The following is a 17,861-nucleotide window of genomic DNA, read 5'->3' as shown; positions in this document are numbered from 1 at the left end:
ATCCCTATGTTACAGGCAAAAGGCGTAAGAGATTATGGAACTTGCCCAAAGTCCAGTGGCTAGTAAGTGAATGGAGACTCAAACCCAATGTCTGACTCCAGAGCTCAGGTACCTCACAGAGAGTGAGCTCTCAGCCAGATAGTGTCACCAAGACACACTTTCAGGTGCGGCACAGTGGCAACGGCTTAGTATCTGGACTTAAACAGACTTAGAGTGAATCTCAGCACTGCCACTCATCGCCATGTAACTCTGGGCAAAAGCATTGCCCCTCTGAGCCTCAGTTTCCTTATGTATAAAATGGGGGAAAGAATTTGCAGAGTTCTTGTGAGACGGTACGTGTAAAACTTTAAGCCCGGCACATATCCAAAGTTTAATAAAGTTTACTGGTAGTATTATTTCTGGGAAAATAACATCTGCCCCTCTGCTATCAGCTTCATTTAATTACAAACATATTACAAACTATCTTTGTATGCTCCATAACCATTGGGAATTTATCATTAATGACATGTCTGAAGATTTCTTGAATCTATCAATGTCTTCATTCTGCACAGTTCTAGAGGTTAATAACAAGTTCTAAAATGTTCTACGCAATGTGAAGGAGCAGTATGGAGCACTTCCATTGAATGGTTCCCGAGTGATCTTTTTTCAGCCTTTTGCCTAATACCCTAGAGCTTCATTAGTACTTTGGATACTGGTCTAGGGAAGGAATCCCTGAGACACTGATGGAGTGGAATAGAGTATTCCTCAACCACGTGTCTTCTGATTTGACCTCCTAGACCGCTGACCATCAAGCTCAGTGTTCAGAGACCCGGTGTCTTCACTCAGCCTCTGCCCTTGTTCAGCTAACTTAGCTTCTCTAGTCGGACGTGGAAAGCAAGTAGTGATTTCACCATCACTCCCAACTCTTTAAAATTGTCCTGGGAAAGGCACTTGAAAAATACCAAGTGATACGATTCAGCAGAAATTAATCTGGTGTGTGCAGATTTGATTTCCTGCATGAAATTTTATATTGAAGGAATTTCCTATTGAAAGTGCAGCAGATACAAACGGTAAAAAAGGCATAATCCTTTTTTAAAGTTATGCCCCAGATTGTAAGTTTTTAAGTTATGCTCTGAAGCCAAGCTCAGCAGCCACAAGCTGCAGTTTAATGAAGCTTTCTTCCTTCTTCAATTAGGAAATGGAAGATTTTGTTGATCCCTGAGATAAAGTTTCAGTACTTGAGAAGCAGCATAATGAAAGCCAAGCGGAGATGTCAGCAGTCCGCACATCAGCTCCGGCCCTGGCAGTGTCTGGGAGCTTAGTTAATGGCTTTGGCAGCTCTCAGCTTGTTTTTGTATGCAATGCTCTCTCATCTTCATTTAGCCAAATTGACTGCCACATATGCAGTGGCTTGTGTTGATAAATAGTTGTTGACTCTCGCATGGAAATGCCTAACTTACTGGGAAGTATGGTGATTTTTCTTGACTAGCCTTTCTCAAATATTTTTGACTTGGATCTAAAGCAAGAAATATGTTTTATATCAGAACATATGTATGTATAAAGTTGTGTATACACACACATAAGCACACATACAAGGTCTGTCCAGCCATGTAGGATGAAAAGTAGAGACATTTATTGAAGAAGATAGGATATAAAAATGTACATAAATGCTTCAGTCCCCTTCAAAGTAGGCACCCTGGGACCTCACACAGTTCTCCCAATCACCATCAGCTGTCCCATTGTTTTTTCCTGAATCTTATTGATAGTCTGAAATCTATTCCCTTTCAAAGGTGTTTTTAGTTTTGGGAAAAGCCAGAAGTCACAGGGTGCCAAATCTGGACTGTAGGGGGACTGAGTCACCTGGGTGATTTGATGTTTCTCAAAAAAACTCTGCACAAGACATGATGCATGAGCAGGCATGTTATTGTGATGAAACTGCCAATCACTCACTGCTTCATCACTGAAAGCCTTCTGAATCACCTGAATAGTTTCTGCGGAGGCATGTTCAAGCTTCACACAAAATTTGATCTAGATTCATTGCTCTACTCAGTCATTTTGAATAAGACAACCACACAGTACACATGCTCACTCAACGGCATCTACTACCCACACTGACTAATACAGTGAAGCCATCATTGTTCACACATGAGCATTCCACTCCATTCTCCTTGGTTTTCTGGTTACATCGATGTTACGCAAACCATCCTCACTGTATTAACAGTGGCTGGACTTTTTTCAGACAGAACTTGTGTAATCTGAAAACAAAAATTTCATGAAATAGTACTCACTCGATTTTGTATTCCAGTCTATTCTCTTCTACTTAGTTTCCAAGGACTCTTGGTCGTGGCCCACTAAATTGATTGCAGGATCCACTACATGGGCTGTCACCCACTAATTGAAGAAAACTGGCCTGGGATTCCCCTTAGTGGAAACCTCCCTGGACTTCACATGCCCTTGAGGGAAGATTTACACACTCTTTCTAGCTCACCCACCCTCATGGACACACATACCATCATCACATCATTGCTGCTATTGCTAAACCAGCTAGGCTCTCAGGTAGACAGAGTGCCATCAGCTGCTCACAGAGCTTTTTTCTCCTAGTAGGACTCCAGTTTTTCTCCTAGGAGGCCAGAATTCTAAAAACTGTATGCATTTGAAAAACAACTTACTGATTTCTGTCTGCTAAATTTACTAATTCCCCCATTAGCTGGTATCAGAAACTTAATTCCTGTGCTATGCCAGTGTTAGCTCAGTGCACACAGTAGGACTGCAGTAAATATTTGTTCATCAGTCCTAGCAGTCCCAGTTATGCACCCGTGGAAACAGGGCTCTTGCAGAGGTAGCACTGGCCTGTGCTAGACAGAATAATACTGCTTCAACATAGATGGGCCGAGTTTAACAGACAGGATATAAAGTTGTAGGATTGTTAGGCAGAGTAAGAGTCTGGGTAAGGCATACATTCCTGAATATACAAGACATCAAGGAAAGCAGACAGGCAAAATGCAGGGCTAGCAAAATCTGAATCTGCTAGGACAGAATTGGTCAGCAACTAAAACTATCTTTATTTGTGTCATTGGCCCATAAGTCTGAGGCTCTCTGGGGCCCGCCTGACTTTGCCCCTCAGAACTTTAGAGGAGCCTCCAGGGGCTCGTGTCTTCTCTGGTATCCTAGAAGTGTGTCTGAAGGCAGGTTCACGTGTTTTGCCCAGATCTGAGGCAACCATTTAATGTGTGAGTCAAAAGTGACTCACACATTAGTCACCTTTCTCAGAACAGCTCTCTGAGACAGACCGCAGGATGGCAGTGGGGTGGTGGGTATTGGGGGTGCAGGTTCTAGGACACTTCCTTCTCCTTCAGCATTGCCTGTCCTAGGAATAGGGACCTAGGTCCTGCCATGAACAGATGGAATGACCGAGCTCTCTTTTACCGACTTGTAGAATATGCTTTTGCTTCTCCCAAGCCCTGAAGTTCCTTACTTTTACTAAATAAGTATGATGGTAACAAAACCAGTGTAATTTGGAGACCAAAAAGGAATGGAGAAAGCATAATGAATATAGTTAATAGATAATTTATGAAAAGAGTAGTAAGTTTTATGAGCCAGGATATATAGTCTAAACTTGCCTAGCTTTTTAAAGAAATAGTTTATAGAATTTCAGAACAGGAGGGACTTTGATCATAATGTACAGTTAGGTCAACCCATTTTACAGATGTGAAAACTGAGTTCCCAAGAATCTAGAAAATGGCACAGGTGACTACATAAACATAGATCTTTAAGCTTCTGGGGCATGTTTGTTCACCTTCACACAACTGCTTGAAATGAGCATTTCCCCTTGTTGTTAAGGAAGAGTGTCCAGAATTAGAGAAGGTTCTGCAGCAGGTCCAGTCTGCTGTGCAGGGACTGCTCTGCCATTGGGGCCGCAGGATCCTGCAGATCCAGTGGTGCTTGAGTGTCACTGACAGAGAGGGATGCCACTGGGAGCCTTTGGCGGATCTCTCAGGGAATCACAGCACGGGCCCTTACCAGGCTGAAGCAAAACCCTGTCGTCCTCTGCAGATAACGGCGCACCTTTTCAGAAACAGCCTTTGTCTTGCTAGTGGGCATTAGTGAAAACTGAAGGCTTAACCATGGGCCACCCATGACTAAGAGCTGCCCATCATGAACTGGGTGTTGTCTGACCCACCAGCCATAAAGCTGGGTGTGCACAGCAGCACTCCCTTATCAAAGGGAAGTGGCATGCAAGGAACACTGGAAACCAGAGAGACAAGGAAGATTCTCCCCTAGAGCCTGCAGAACACGTATGGCCCAGCTGAGAGCTTGACTTTGGACTTCTAGACTCCAGACCTGCAAGAGAATATGTTTCTGTTGTCAGCCATTTGTGTTGTTTTTAACAGCACCTCCAGGAAACTAATACCTTGGGCTTAGCTACAATCCCAAGTCTTTTTTTTTAAATCTGAACTATGGCAAAGATACCTCATTCTCATTCTGGGTTGTACACCGAAGTGTTTTAGATGAAGTTTATGACAAAAAAGAGGAAGTGGTATGTATAATATCAGGTTCAAGTAGGCCTCGAAGGCACAAGTAAGAAGTGGCTCAAATACCCATGGTCCCCATGCCTGCCACACTCCGTTCCCTCTCCCAGTCTGCTCCGATGACCTCACCGAGAGCGCCCCACGACTAGTTGACTGGGGAAGAGAAAACGCAGGCCTGGCTCATGGATGGTTTTGCACGATCTTCAGGCACCACTTGAAAGCTGTACTGCTGTAGCCCCATTCTGGGGCAGCCCTGAAGGGCAGTGGTACAGGGAAATTCTCCCAGGGGTCATTTTACTGTTCATTTTACTTATAAGGAGAAATGGCCAGAGGTGCAAGTCTATAAAAATTCATGGGTAGTGGCCAGTGTTTTGGCTGGATGGTCATGGACTTGGAAGGAATGTGATTAGATAATCTGGTGACACAGAGGTCTGGGAAAGGGGTATGAGGATAGACCTCTCCAGATGGGCAGAGGATTTGAACGTACTTAGTCTCATATGAATGCTCACCCAAGGATAACTTCAGGAGGCTTTTAATAATCAAGTCCATTGAAGGAGCCATTCTGTGAATATTTGTCAGCCTCTTTACCCAGCCACTTGTCAATGGGCCTATGAAAAATGGCCAGGTTGTCAGGGAAAGGAGTTATTCATGAGCTCAGCTCCATTGACCCACTCACCAAGGCCGACAGAGACCAAGACTGAGTCCTCAACATAGCACCATTCCCTGGGGTGATGAGCTCCCTACCTGATGCAGATTCATTACGTTGGACCACTTCCATCGTGAAAAAACAGTGCTTTGTTCTTACTAAAGTAGATACTTACTTTGGATATGGACTTGCCTTTTCTGTATACAGTGCTTCTGCCAAAACTGTCATCCAGGACTTATGGGATGCCTTATTCACTATAATGGTACTCTACATAGACATTGCTGCTGACTGAGGAAATTGATAGGCCGCACTCATGGAATTCACTGGTCTCACTTCATTCCCCATCATCTTGAAGCTGCTGGCTTGACCAAACGGTGCAACAGCCTTTGGAAGACTTCTGGTGCTAGCTAGGTGGCAATACTTCGTAGGGCTGGGACTGTGTCCTCTAGGATGGAGTGTAAGTCAGTATCCAATCTGTGGTGCTGTTTCTCTCATACCCAGGCTTCATGGGTCCAGGAATCAAGGGCTATAAATGGGAGTGACTCTGTTCACTATTACCCTTAGTGACGCCCTAGGAAAACTTGCTTCCCATCCCCTTTACTTTAGGTTCTGCTTGTCTAGAGTTTTTAGTTCCATTGGGAGGAATGTCTTCACCAGGAGACACAGTGGTGATTTATTCCATTGAACTGGTGGTTGAGACTGCCAAAAGGTCCCTTTGAGCTCCTCGTGTCTCTTATTCAACAGGCGAAGAAGGAGGTTACTGTACTTATCAGAATGGTTGATCCTAACCACCAAGGGAAAATCGGGCTGCTCCTACACAGTGGAGGTAAGGAAAAGTGTGTCTAGAATACGGGTGATCCCCTAGGGCATCTCTAGGACTCTCATATGCTGCGGAGTAATTAAAAGCTACAAGAGCCCAATTCAGGACAGCTCATGGCCAGGTTCTTCAGGAACCCACATTTGGCTCACCTCACCAGGCAGAGAGCCATACCAGCTGAGCCCCTTGCTGAGGGCAGCAGGAATGTGGAACAGGTGGTGGGAGAAGATGGCTCTGCAGCCCAGCGACAGCCACATGACCAGCTGCAGAGACAGGGGCTCTAGCAGTTACGGGTATTTCTTCTTCATTTTGTTATAAATATCTTGGGGGGTATGTGTATAACAAATACTTTATTTCTTCTCTCTCTTATCTCCTTACAACCTGGTAGAAGATGTATTAAATATGAACTTTGCATATATCTCAGTATATAAGTTACAGGAGAAGGGTGAATGTTGCCCAAGAACTTGGCCTTCTCATCTGGGAAACATGTTAGTGTGTTTTCAGAGGCACGTGGGACACTGATATCATGTCTGTGGAGGTTCCATTATTTTGTTATTGACTCTGTTTGGAGATTAAGTATAGTTTAAGGAGATGTGTATGAGTGCCAACTTGACGAAGGATGGAGTGTGATGATATTCGGATGTGTCGACTTGGCTAGACTATGGCCCCCAGTTATTTAATTAAACACAAATATTGTTTTAATTGAGCTGTTGCTCTGGAGGCATTTGGTAGATGTAATGAAAGTCCATAATTAGTTCATTTAAGTAAAGGAGATTTTCCAAGACAGTCTGGGTGGGCCTGAAAAGCCTTAAGAACAGGCCTGAGGCTTCTCTAAAAGGAGAAATTCCACCTAGGAACAGCCACTTCACCCTGTGCCGGCAAATTCCAGGTGCCCTTCCTGGTGACTTGCTCTGTGGATTTCAGACTTGCTTAGCCAGCCCCCACCTGGCTTAACCAATTCCTTGCAGTAAATCTCCTAATATGTCACATATACAAATACACACACATGATATCCTATTGATCCTACTTCTCTGATTAAACCCTGATCAAAACAGCCTTCGATGTCCCTACAGCTTTTGTTTTATCCATCGGTGCTGTCAGGTGGGCCCGCACCAATCCTGTGGGTGTCGGGTGTTCAGTGAATGGGACCGAAGGAATGTAATGTGCACAGCCCTCCTGTGGAGGTACCCTCCGTTGAGGTAGATTGCTGCTGCACTAAGTAAGTGTGGAGGTCAAGGGAGCAGGCAGCTCCCCCTGCCGTTATTTTCCACCCAGGGTTGGCCGCTGATTCACAGCACCCTCTGAAACTCAAGCGGCAGAGATTGGCAGTGAAAAGAATCAGCGCCCACACATCTTCCAGTGCGTGGGAGCAATGTGGCCCAACACTGAGACTTCACGTTAAAAATCATAATCTGCCTCTGTTACTGTTTCTAAATACTGTTTCTTTTGAATTGTTGTGAAACATAACAGGGGGTTCTAAGACAAACCAATGGGGAAAACCAGAAAAATTGAAAATTGATGTGGTTTCAAGAAACGGGGGGCCCGAGAAACAGCCAAGTTATGTTCATGGATAGATCCCTGCACAGACCTAGGGAAGCACAAACACACTTCAGTAGGTTCTCTTTAGACACGTACAGTCAGTTCAGCTCTAATGTGACGTATGCATTGCTAAAAGCCAACATGTATTACGCAGAACCACATAATGAAACTAAGGGAAAAAATAGGATAGTAGCACAACACAAAAAAAGGTATCAGTGACATTTTAAAACGTTAGGAACCTAACTTTTAAAATGTGGCAGTTTCCATAAGTGTCCATAAATACTACAATACATACAGCATTTTACCTTGAAAATGAGCTCAAGTTTGCTTGTGGACTGGGGAGTCACCGGAGGGCAACAGCTTGTGAGTTACTGTGAGGTGGTGGGAAGAGGGTCACCGGGAATTGGAAAGAAGGCTGTGCATGGGTACCTCATAACACAAGTGGTGGTCTGTGGTAACTGGTAGGTATTTGGGGTGTATGCGGGGGGGGGGATTTTGTGTATTTCTACACAGCTCAGTTCAGCTGGGTGCAGTTTGCTGCCTTCCCCTTGTGTTTCTCATGGATGAGATAGCATAGATCAGTCACTTTGGAACAGGTTTGCATGAAAGCAAGTGTGTGACTGCGTGGCTGTCTGTACTGTGTAACGAGATCGCCACCCCCACAGTTCTTAGTGAGTTTGGCACAAGTTCATCTGGTAGCAAAACTCAAGGGGTGTATGGATGCCTTGCAGAGATATTGCATTTGGTTATAAAGTGCTGCCATGGGCCCCGCCCCGGAGTCTAAATATACCTTTGTGTTGTCCAAAAAATTGGGATTTCTAAGATACGTCTTGCCTTCAGGGATCAGGGCACAGGGATCCACATCAGTGTGTGTTGCCCTGAGTCGGGCATCACTTTGGACGCTGGAGAGGGGGAAAAAACAAGGCTTGGTTGTCCCTGCCCTCGGAGCACTTGTGGTCTGGGAGAGACCACACTCTTTGTGGTACTGTAATAGGCGTCTGCTCATGCGCAGACAGAGACTAAGGAGGTGTCCTTCTCCTCGGATGGGGTGTTCAAGGAGGGCTTTCAAGGGAATGTGACAGCTGGAATGAGTTTGGGGAGATGGTTGGGAGTTTCCTAGGCAAATGGAGAAAGGCATCCCAGGTAGGAGAACATGATTAAAAGTGTAAAGACACAAATCATAAATCAGCAGGTCCAAACTGATCCTGTTGATGCCATACAACTATGGCATCAGTTACAGGTTTATTTAACCAAAATGTTTCCGTCAACTCACTCAGGTTCACTGAGCAGAGTTCTCTGGCGTGTAGGGGAGGTGTGCGTATGAAATATAGGGTGCCTACAGAAACTGAGAGATGTTTGAAAGATATAGTGAAGACAGGTGTTTCCAGAGTATGTCCAGAGGAACACGAGTCATGATGGAAGTCTAGAAAGTCCAGTTTCCATGACCAGACAGGTTTGGGAAGCACTACACAGTCTCTGCTCTTTTGAAGAGCAGTAGTGATATCAGCGTATTAAAGACTCTGAAAGGTCTCACAGTAAAGAAACATATTTAACTTTATTTTACCTGGAATCTCAAATGTACCGGTCTTGGAATCAGTACCTGGTACCAACCCAAAGAGCACAGTCTGAGAAACCCAGACTCAAACATTTGTGATGCTCCAAATGAACTGTGATAGGAAATTCTGTTTCCCATTTAAAAGCATACCATGTAAATAACCCAATGCAGAGAAATTGTATGCTTTTATTATTTTAGGTTTAGGAATGAAAATGTAAGAATTGCATCCTTATGACAAATGGAAAATGATCACACTTGCTTGACTTGCCCAGTGATTTTTAATTTTTAGAATCTTCTATGTAAGCAATTATGATGATGCAGCCAGAAAATGGTAATTATATCCATGAAATAATGGATAATGAGCACTTTTTTAAGTGAAAAAAATTCCCTAAAGTTATTATTGGATGATGAAAATAAATTAATTCATTTCCGTACTTAAAGAATGATAATTATCGTGCTCCCTGAAAGCACTATATATGCATATATAGGTTCTTTCGTGTGAAAAATTATAAGACAAAAATGGCAAAATATTAAGACAATGTGGCACCCACTGTCTTTTCTCCAATAAATTCACTCTTACATCTTAAGATGGTACATTGCCAGAGAGGCTGGTAAGCAGATGTTTCATAGCTAGTAAGAGATGGGATCAGGATTTGGGCCAGCTATTCCTATCTCTGGGGCCCATGTACTTAACTCCTAACTAGAGCTGCAACCAACTAAAACAACAATTTAATAGAATGTGTCTTCCTTCTCCTTCTCTGCTTCTCCCCACCGCCCAGCAAGGGTAAATTTGTGTTGTAAAGGTCGAAAACGCCATCTTTAATGTCGGAGAGCACTTGGCTAGGCTGGACTCCCTCTCTGTGGCAGTTGTTTGGGGGAATATGTCACATTAACATTTGCAGAAGTGCTCGTTTCACTACACTGTTAAAGTTGCTTCGGTCTTTTAGGCCCCATTTGTACAAAAATACTCTCAATAACAGTTGGTGTTTTTTGTCAAAGATGTGGCTTCTAGTGATGACCATGCACGTGAGCCAGTTGATTCTGTGGAGACAAACTATTAATTTAGCCCCCAATTATAAATTGATCTTAAAATAGTTTATTTAATGCACATTTCTAGACACAGCTCAAATTTTCATAGTGGTGGTTGTGGCACAGAATTGTAAATGTTTCGTAAAATTGAGGTACTTGTGTTTATGATGTGAGAGATTTTATTATGAACTTAGAGAATGAAACTGGGGACTCAAGTAAATATGAGTATAACTCCATATCTGATTTATAAAGTTTCATTCCCTGTTGATGTTGCTCAATCCCAATTTGCCGTGTGAATGTAGGTGGGCCTCCATATAGTTTGGGGGGCTTTTCATAAAGTTAGTGCTGGCAAATTAAATAATTGCCACAGTTGATAGTAAAAATGTCATAAAAAACGGACTTTTAGATTTTATTCAAAATAGGAAGATATTTCTAAGAGAAAACATATTATTAATTTTGAAAGCGAGGAAGGGGGAAGTTGCTTTTTATAACCACGATGTGACCAAACACTAAGACTTTGGAGCAGACTTGTAAGCCTCTGTCTTCTGAACCCTCCTCCAAAGAGAGATTGGTGTTTCTCGTGGTAAGAAGGAGGGGTTGTTGGATGGGGAGTTCAGGTAGGTTTTACTGTTCTTTTATCTTCCTGATAATAATCAAGGCATTGCTGAAACAGCCTTTCCCAAGTACTTCTGAGCAGTGTGCTGTCTGACATTTGGACTTTGACCCGCCTTCCAGGACAATGGGTGTGCACTCACGCCAAGGCACTGCCCCTGTAACGTGCAGCGCAGAGTGCCCGAGTGCCTGGTTCACCAGCAGTCCTCAGATGGGCCAGCTCTGCACCTGAAGGACGGGACCACCCACAGGAGGCCGTTCTGTGCTTGCAGGCAGCCCATCACATTCTCTGAGCCAAGGCCTCCGTATCCTGGCACCCTCCTCAAGGCCGTTTTTGTCCCGGCGTTGTGTTTGTGTTCAGTTCTTCCCAGGCTCTCTTCACTTTATGGCCCCCCCACAATATAACCAATGCAACAAATATTTAATGTGGTGGCTGCCGCCATTCTGGACATGTGGCAACACAATGGACCAAGTCACCCCTTAAACACACAATAACCTGTTCGAGAAACTAATCTGTCTCTAATAATAGTTAACTCCCTTGATTCCACCAATTCCACCTTGAGTTCAGAGCAGTTTTTTTCTACAAGTAAATTCTGAAGTGATCTAAAATTCTCTAGGTAGCTTCAAAGCTGGAGTAGTGGGCCCAGACTGGGAGTAATGATGTCATATTGGTGTTTTTAGAATTTCACTATGCTCTTTTAGAATATTCCTGATTAGAGAATTTGGGGTTAGATATTTCTACAGTGGGAAAAAGACGATTGGTATAAAGGGAAAGAAGAAGAATTTATCTCAGAAATAAGTGAAATGTAGCATAAATTGCTGTTTGACCATTTATAATGATGCCCATTTATAATAATAGTGTCATTTACATATTTTGAGCCTTGAACAGTCACAGAGAAAACAGTCACTGACTGTTTCATCAGTCAGTGCTAAAGACCAGTTATATAATAATGTAATGACACCTGTAACACCGTATAGAAATTTTCTAATTTAAAATTTTCGATGGACTCATTTTAGGTAAGGTCAACTCTTTTAACACTCGCCTGATGTTCTTTGGTGGTCTTCAAAATCCACTGATGGTAATTTAAGAAAATTACTCATTAGAGATTTTGCTCATGGGAACCAGAAGTAGGTGTCATGAAAATCTCGGGCCTATACTCCTGAATAAGTCACCACTGGAAGTAAACATTCTGAAATCAAACCTTCCAATTTTTTAAATTTTTACCATTTTTAATGATACTATCTCAGTTGTATTGCACACATTGTCTTTTAAGTAACACACAGTGAAAATGAACTTTCTTGAGGACTACATCCCTGGCACAAAGCCTTAGGTATGGGAGGTGTCTCACATGTTAAAAGTCTGCTTTCCTTTTACATGTGGTCTAACACAGCACGTTTCAGGGACCTCTGGAGTCTGAAGGTCTGTTCTGCACCTGTACTAAGGATCCCAGTGTACGTCTCTTCGTAACTGATGACTACTCTACCTGCTTCCTCACTGTCTCATGCCACTGCTTAGAACGAAGTGGTCTGAAACACCTCCTCCTCACTTCAGATTTTCAGGCTGGGACTGAAGATCACCAGAGGAAATGATACAACAGCCTTAAACGTCTTTTAACCTCATTGTTATACCTGGATCTCCCTACAGACTCTGGCGAGCAAAGTTCTGGGACCCCTGATACTGTTGGGGGCCCTACCTCTGTGTTCCTTGTAGGTGTTTTTCTGTTCACCTTGTGCATTTTCAAGTTTCCTTTTCCCAGGCTCCAGCTTCAAAGATATGTTTCCCGTGAAAGAGAAGTTATTTCAGCACGGGCCAGTGAACCACAGGATCGAGGTTCGATTCCCAGTCAGGCCACATGCCTGGGTTGCAGGCCAGTTCCCAGCAGGGGACTCACGAGAAGCAACCATACATTGATCTTTCTCTCTTTCTCTCCCCCCCTTCCCCTCTAAAGATAAATAAATAAAATCTTTAAAAATTTATTTTTTAAAAAAAGAAGTTATTTCATCTCTCTGTGCCTCAGGCCCCTCGTCTGTAAAACGGGGCTGTTAATGGCTGTCTACCTTATAGAATTGTGGTGAGGACTGAGCTAATATTTGTAAAGTTCTTAGAACAGCGGTGATGCATAGTAAGAGCTAAATAATTCAAGAAAAGAATGGCCTGACCACTGGATAAGTGGTTCTTTAATCTTCTTAAAGAAGAGGCAAGGCCTGAGAAGATGCTTCTGGTATGGGATGATTTATACTTCCTTTTCCAAGGTAGGAGTGGAGTGATGTGGAGGAGTTTGTATCTGAAGAAGCAGGACTGAAAGGGATTACCTCAAATATCTGTCGGAGATGCTGGCATGAGCCTGGGTCCTGACTAGATGAAGTAATAATGTATGGAAAGATGTTCGTAGCAATTCTTTTGGGGCTCTTCATCGTAGTTTTAAAGGAGAAAAGAGATAAACCAGAAATATATGGGCATGGAGAGAATTGAGGAGCAAAGCTTATACCAAGAGGTGGCAGTTTTCTTCTGTGTCTAAAAGCTCAAACAGTGATTTTCAGAAGACATTATATACATACATAAGTTTTCTTAACTGTCTGGCTTATGTGTTTTTCTTTCGTGGAAAAGGGCATGGGCCATCTGCTTTGTTAAGGAAAGCAGACACCTCTGTCTGGCATGTGCAAGGGGGTGCTGTGCCGGCCACCATGAAGCTTGGAACCCCTCCGGGATGCCTCCAAGTGCTTCTTGGGAGCCGGGAGGCAGAAGGCTTGCTGCGCTCCTGGCTTGTGTCCACCTGACTGTGCACGAACAGGGGCAGGCCCTGGCGTTCCTGGCATAGGACTCAGTCGCACATTCACTCTGATGGCTGCCCTTTGCCCCAGCTCCCAGGGCCAGAGGCAGCTCAGTTGTAATTTGCTCTTGGGCTCCGAGGTGCAGCCCTGTCAGACTGCAGCAGGTGTTTGTCTTGCAATCCACAGACAAGAAGAAGGGCGGCAAATTCCAGCCTTTTAAGAAGTTGTTTGGCAAAAGGAAAAAGAAAGACACTTCGTTTTCCCGGGAGGCGTCAGCAGGAAAGAAGAGTCACTCTCCTCAGAGCATCAGCAATGGAACCTTCTCGTCCGATGAGGAGACCCTGGAGGACAATCTAAGGTAATAACTCACACTTTTTGAAGGGGGAGGACCTTTGGTGGAGCTCCGGGGTGGGGAGTGGGATCCCAGAGAAGGCAGGAGTGGAATCGCAGATGTGTTCCCTCCCTGGGGAGGTGGAAGACTTTGGGATACCTGGTGTGCTCTGTGGAGAAGTCACCTGGGGGCGATGGAAGACGGGTGTGGCCTCACTCCCTGGGAGAGCCCAGAGGTTGCGCCTTCGTCCAGCTGGGCTCACAGTGCTAGGAGGCTGCATATCGCTGGCTTAGCTCAACAGCGTTTCTTGGATTGAAAAGGACCTTGTTTCCATGTCTCGTTGTTTGGCAAAGGAAAGGGTGGTTATAGATTAGTTTTTACCCCTGTATCAAGGACACCAACTGCTTGGACACAGGGCGGTCACCCCTCATACCCCTGGCCATCTCTAGTGACTTCCAGAACCTGCCTGCGATAAGATACCAAATTCTTCTCTGTTTTCTATGTTCCTCTCTCCCTCGCTCAGAACAAACACAGGCACTAAATCTGGCCATGGCAGTGTAAAGAACTCAAAAAAGCAGGGTCAGAAGGTACTTACTTTCTCACCTGAGTGCTGGGAGCTAAAGGTGGAGTCAGAGATGGTTAAATTCTGCTGTTGACAGCTTAGAAGTCAGCTCCTCTGAGAAGCCTTGCCCGCTGCCCGATCCGATTCGCTTGCCCTTGCCTGCGTTTCCCTAGCGCCACGAGCCTGGCTCCTGCTGGCTCTCGTCACTTTGTATGGAAATCATTGATTTGCTTGTCTGTCTCTCTCGCTCTACTGCTAGTTCCATTAAGTCAGGGCCCAGGTTCTCATCTTAAGTGATCAAAAACTGTTTCCTGTGAATGCCTGGCACTGCATAAATTGTCCTAATGTAGAACGGGGGGTCCTTGAATAACGTTTACTTCAACACCGTTTAATTATAACATTGATGAGAAGAAAGAAAGTGACTCCCCCACCAGGCCATTGTTGGCGTGGGTTTCCTCCCCACCCCCAAGCTGTGCACTCGAGGTGAGCTGGCTTGTCTGCACCACCCCAGGCTGAGTGCACATGGGCGTGAGTGGCCCTGCCATGGAGGGGCATCCTGTCCAGGGTTGGGTCTCCCCTCGTGCTCTGAGCTGCAGGAAGAGGCTCCAGCCACCCACCACCCTGAACCTGCAACAAGTGGGTTGGGAAAAAGGGATTTTACTCATTTTATTCATCTTTTAAAAATGTATGTGTAGCTCGCATTTATTTCGATGTGTAATGTTAGAAGTATTGGGGGTCTTTATTTTAGAAATTTAGTGATGTTCTTGTGACCAGAAATATAGACTTTAACTCTTGTTTGTATCAACCTGTAGTAAAATTGGTTTTATGATGTGTTGTTTTGCTTAAAGTTGCAGTTTCTGAGAACCAGTCCACAATGTGGTGTCCTCCCATTCATGTTGAAGAGAGGGATGATACAATCTATGACATTTTTACTATATTTCAAGGGCATGGACAGAAATATCCTCTGTGGTGTGTATTAGTAAACAAATTCTCGCGGACACCCCAGTTGAGCACGAATTACAAAATCCTTAGGCAAGCAGTGCGTCTAAGCTCTACAAGTGCTCACCGAAGTCTTCCTGTTGGCTCTTATTGATAAGCCTACATTTATGCGACACATGCTGTATCTTATCCTGTCTTTATAATGAAGTTGGAAGGATAAGCTTTGGGCAAAGGGTTTTTTAAAATCTCTTTAGCCCTAGCTGGTCTGTCTTGGTTGGTACTGAAAGGTCATGGGTTCAATTCCCAGTCAGGGCACATGCCTAGATTGTAGATTCAGTCCCAGTCAGGGTGTGTATGGGAAGCGACTGATCATGATGTTTCTCTCTCAAATCGATGTTTCTCTCCATCTTTTCCCCTCTCTCTGAAATCAGTAAGCCCTCAGTGAGGGTAAAAACAAACAAATAAACCATGTCTTTAGATATTTTTTAAATAAAAAATATGGGAATATACAAGTCATTTAAAATACGTATTCCACTTCTTGGAAATTGGCAATTGCCATATTAATTCACCCACCAAATAAATATTACATTCATTGCTTACAGTATAGCTGAACTTCTGATTACTCGTCCTATGTACAGATGGAGATAAGAAAAGCTGTTTCCAACACTTCTTATTTTCAGTTCCTGCTCCATCAATTGACATGTTACTTTACATTGTGTAACGATTCACAACATTTCAGCACCTTTTACTTGCTATCGCCAAAATGGACAGCTCTCCCTAAAACACAGGAGTCCATTAACATGATCTCGGGCAGAGCTTCCAAGGAGGCAGATTTCAGCCCAGTGTGAGGGGGAATTTCCTAACGACTGGAGCTGCCTAAGAACGGGGAGGCTGGGTGCGTCAGCATGGCCGGAGACCGATGCGGGGAATTGGGGCACTGGTGAGAGTTTAAAGGAGCTGAACTTTACCTCCAGAAATTTGTCATTCTAGAAATGTCTCCATGGCCAGAAATAGCTCGTTATTGATCTGCTCCCTCTGCCTGAAATTTCTCATTTCCTTTGGCCTTTTAAAGCATTCTGTTCTTTTTCTAGGTTAGAAGCCTTTGTTTATCCTAGGCTGCTGCTTTTAGATTATACATGCCTGTGGGAAGAGCTAAATAGTAAAACATGATCAGTTTTTTACAACTGAATGTAACTTCCTTTATTAATTACATACAACTAATATTGTGTTTCCTGAAGTGTGTTAAATAGATGTTAAATTTAAAAAGGGAGAGGGTCACTTTGGCAAATAGGTTTGGGAAACACCTGGCCAAAACAAGTTAAATAGGATCCTTTATATAGGACTTTTAAAAGCCTTCCCTATGCTAATGTGCCCAGGGAATCTGTAAGAGGAAGGATGAATGTAATATAGAGCATTTCCAAGATTGCTTTAACCACAAATGCTTTTTTCATAGAGAATACCCTATAGCATATATTAAAGCTGCCACTTATTGAATTTATCACAATGTGTTGTGTATAGATGAACTCATAATATGTGCCAGGACATCTGAAATTGACATCATTATGCCCATTTGAAAGATGAGAAAACTAAGGCCAGAGAGTGACTTGCTGGTGAGTTACTGAATCACAATTCAAACAGTGAAGGGTACCTTCTTAACCACCCACTGTTTTGTGGCAGCCTCCCTAGGGGAGCTACTTCTGTGGCCCTGAGTTGTCCTGCTAGTCCTGAGTCCCCAGGCTCAGGTGTTTTCCTGCTTTTTGCTACCTGACCGGGGCTCTCCTGCTCACTGGGACTCTTGTCCTGGGTGCAGTTTTCTGCTTCACACCCAGCATCCACTGTGTTATGCACAGCTACAGCACCGCCTAGTGAGAGTCAGCTCTGCACCACAGTGAGATGAAGGGGCTCCACGAGGGTGAGCTCACTCTGGGGTGCAGCTGTCAGGAACGAGGAGCCCTGGAGCTGCTCCAAAGGGTGGGCAGGGTTTGGAGCAGCTAGGAGACAAGGCACAGACAGTTCAGATCTGGAATGGCAGGAGCAGAGACGTCCACACAAGAATGACTGTGGCAAATGGAATAGGAGGGAACTTTCCAACTCACTCTATGAAGCCAGTGTTACCCTAATACAAAAATTAGACAAAGACAAAAAACTACAGATCAATATCCCTTATGAATATAGACATAAAAATCCTCAACAAAATACAAGCAAGCTGAATTCAGCAACACATAATTCAGCTGGATTTAGCTGAGTTATATATACACCATGATCAAGTGGGGTTTAGCCCCAGGAGTGCAAGGTTAATTTAACATGCAAAAATCCTTCCGTATAATACACCATATTAATACAGTAAGGGACAAAACACGTGATCATCTCAAGAGAAGCAGAAAAAGCATTCGACAGAAGCCAACACCTTCTCATAATAAAAGCACATGAATAGAATCAAAGGGAACTTCTTTAGCTTAATAAAGAGAAACTTCAAAAAATCCACAGCTAATATCTTACTTAATGGTGAAAGAATAAATATGTTTTCCTCAAGATTAGGAACAAGACAAGG

General features: G+C 43.8%; 1 protein-coding gene across 5 annotated transcripts in view; it reads left to right on the top strand.

Moving 5' to 3' along the window:
* CRACD (capping protein inhibiting regulator of actin dynamics) overlaps positions 1–17,861 on the top strand; it is a 241,544-nt gene that overhangs the window by 181,836 nt on the left and 41,847 nt on the right. For 3 of the 5 annotated variants that reach the window (XM_037034085.1, XM_037034090.1, XM_037034088.1), the window contains one exon: positions 13,665–13,836. In XM_037034085.1, the coding sequence (XP_036889980.1) occupies positions 13,665–13,836 (172 nt within the window). Of the gene's footprint in view, positions 1–5,903; positions 5,981–13,664; positions 13,837–17,861 lie in introns of those variants that run through there. The other 2 variants (XM_037034087.1, XM_037034089.1) reach the window with 2 other exon arrangements.

Source organism: Sturnira hondurensis, unplaced genomic scaffold (genome assembly GCF_014824575.4).
Source record: "Sturnira hondurensis isolate 20B ecotype Veracruz unplaced genomic scaffold, ASM1482457v3 Scaffold0022017, whole genome shotgun sequence".
Classification (NCBI taxonomy): domain Eukaryota; kingdom Metazoa; phylum Chordata; class Mammalia; order Chiroptera; family Phyllostomidae; genus Sturnira; species Sturnira hondurensis.
This window is presented reverse-complemented; position numbering and strand designations above follow the sequence as displayed.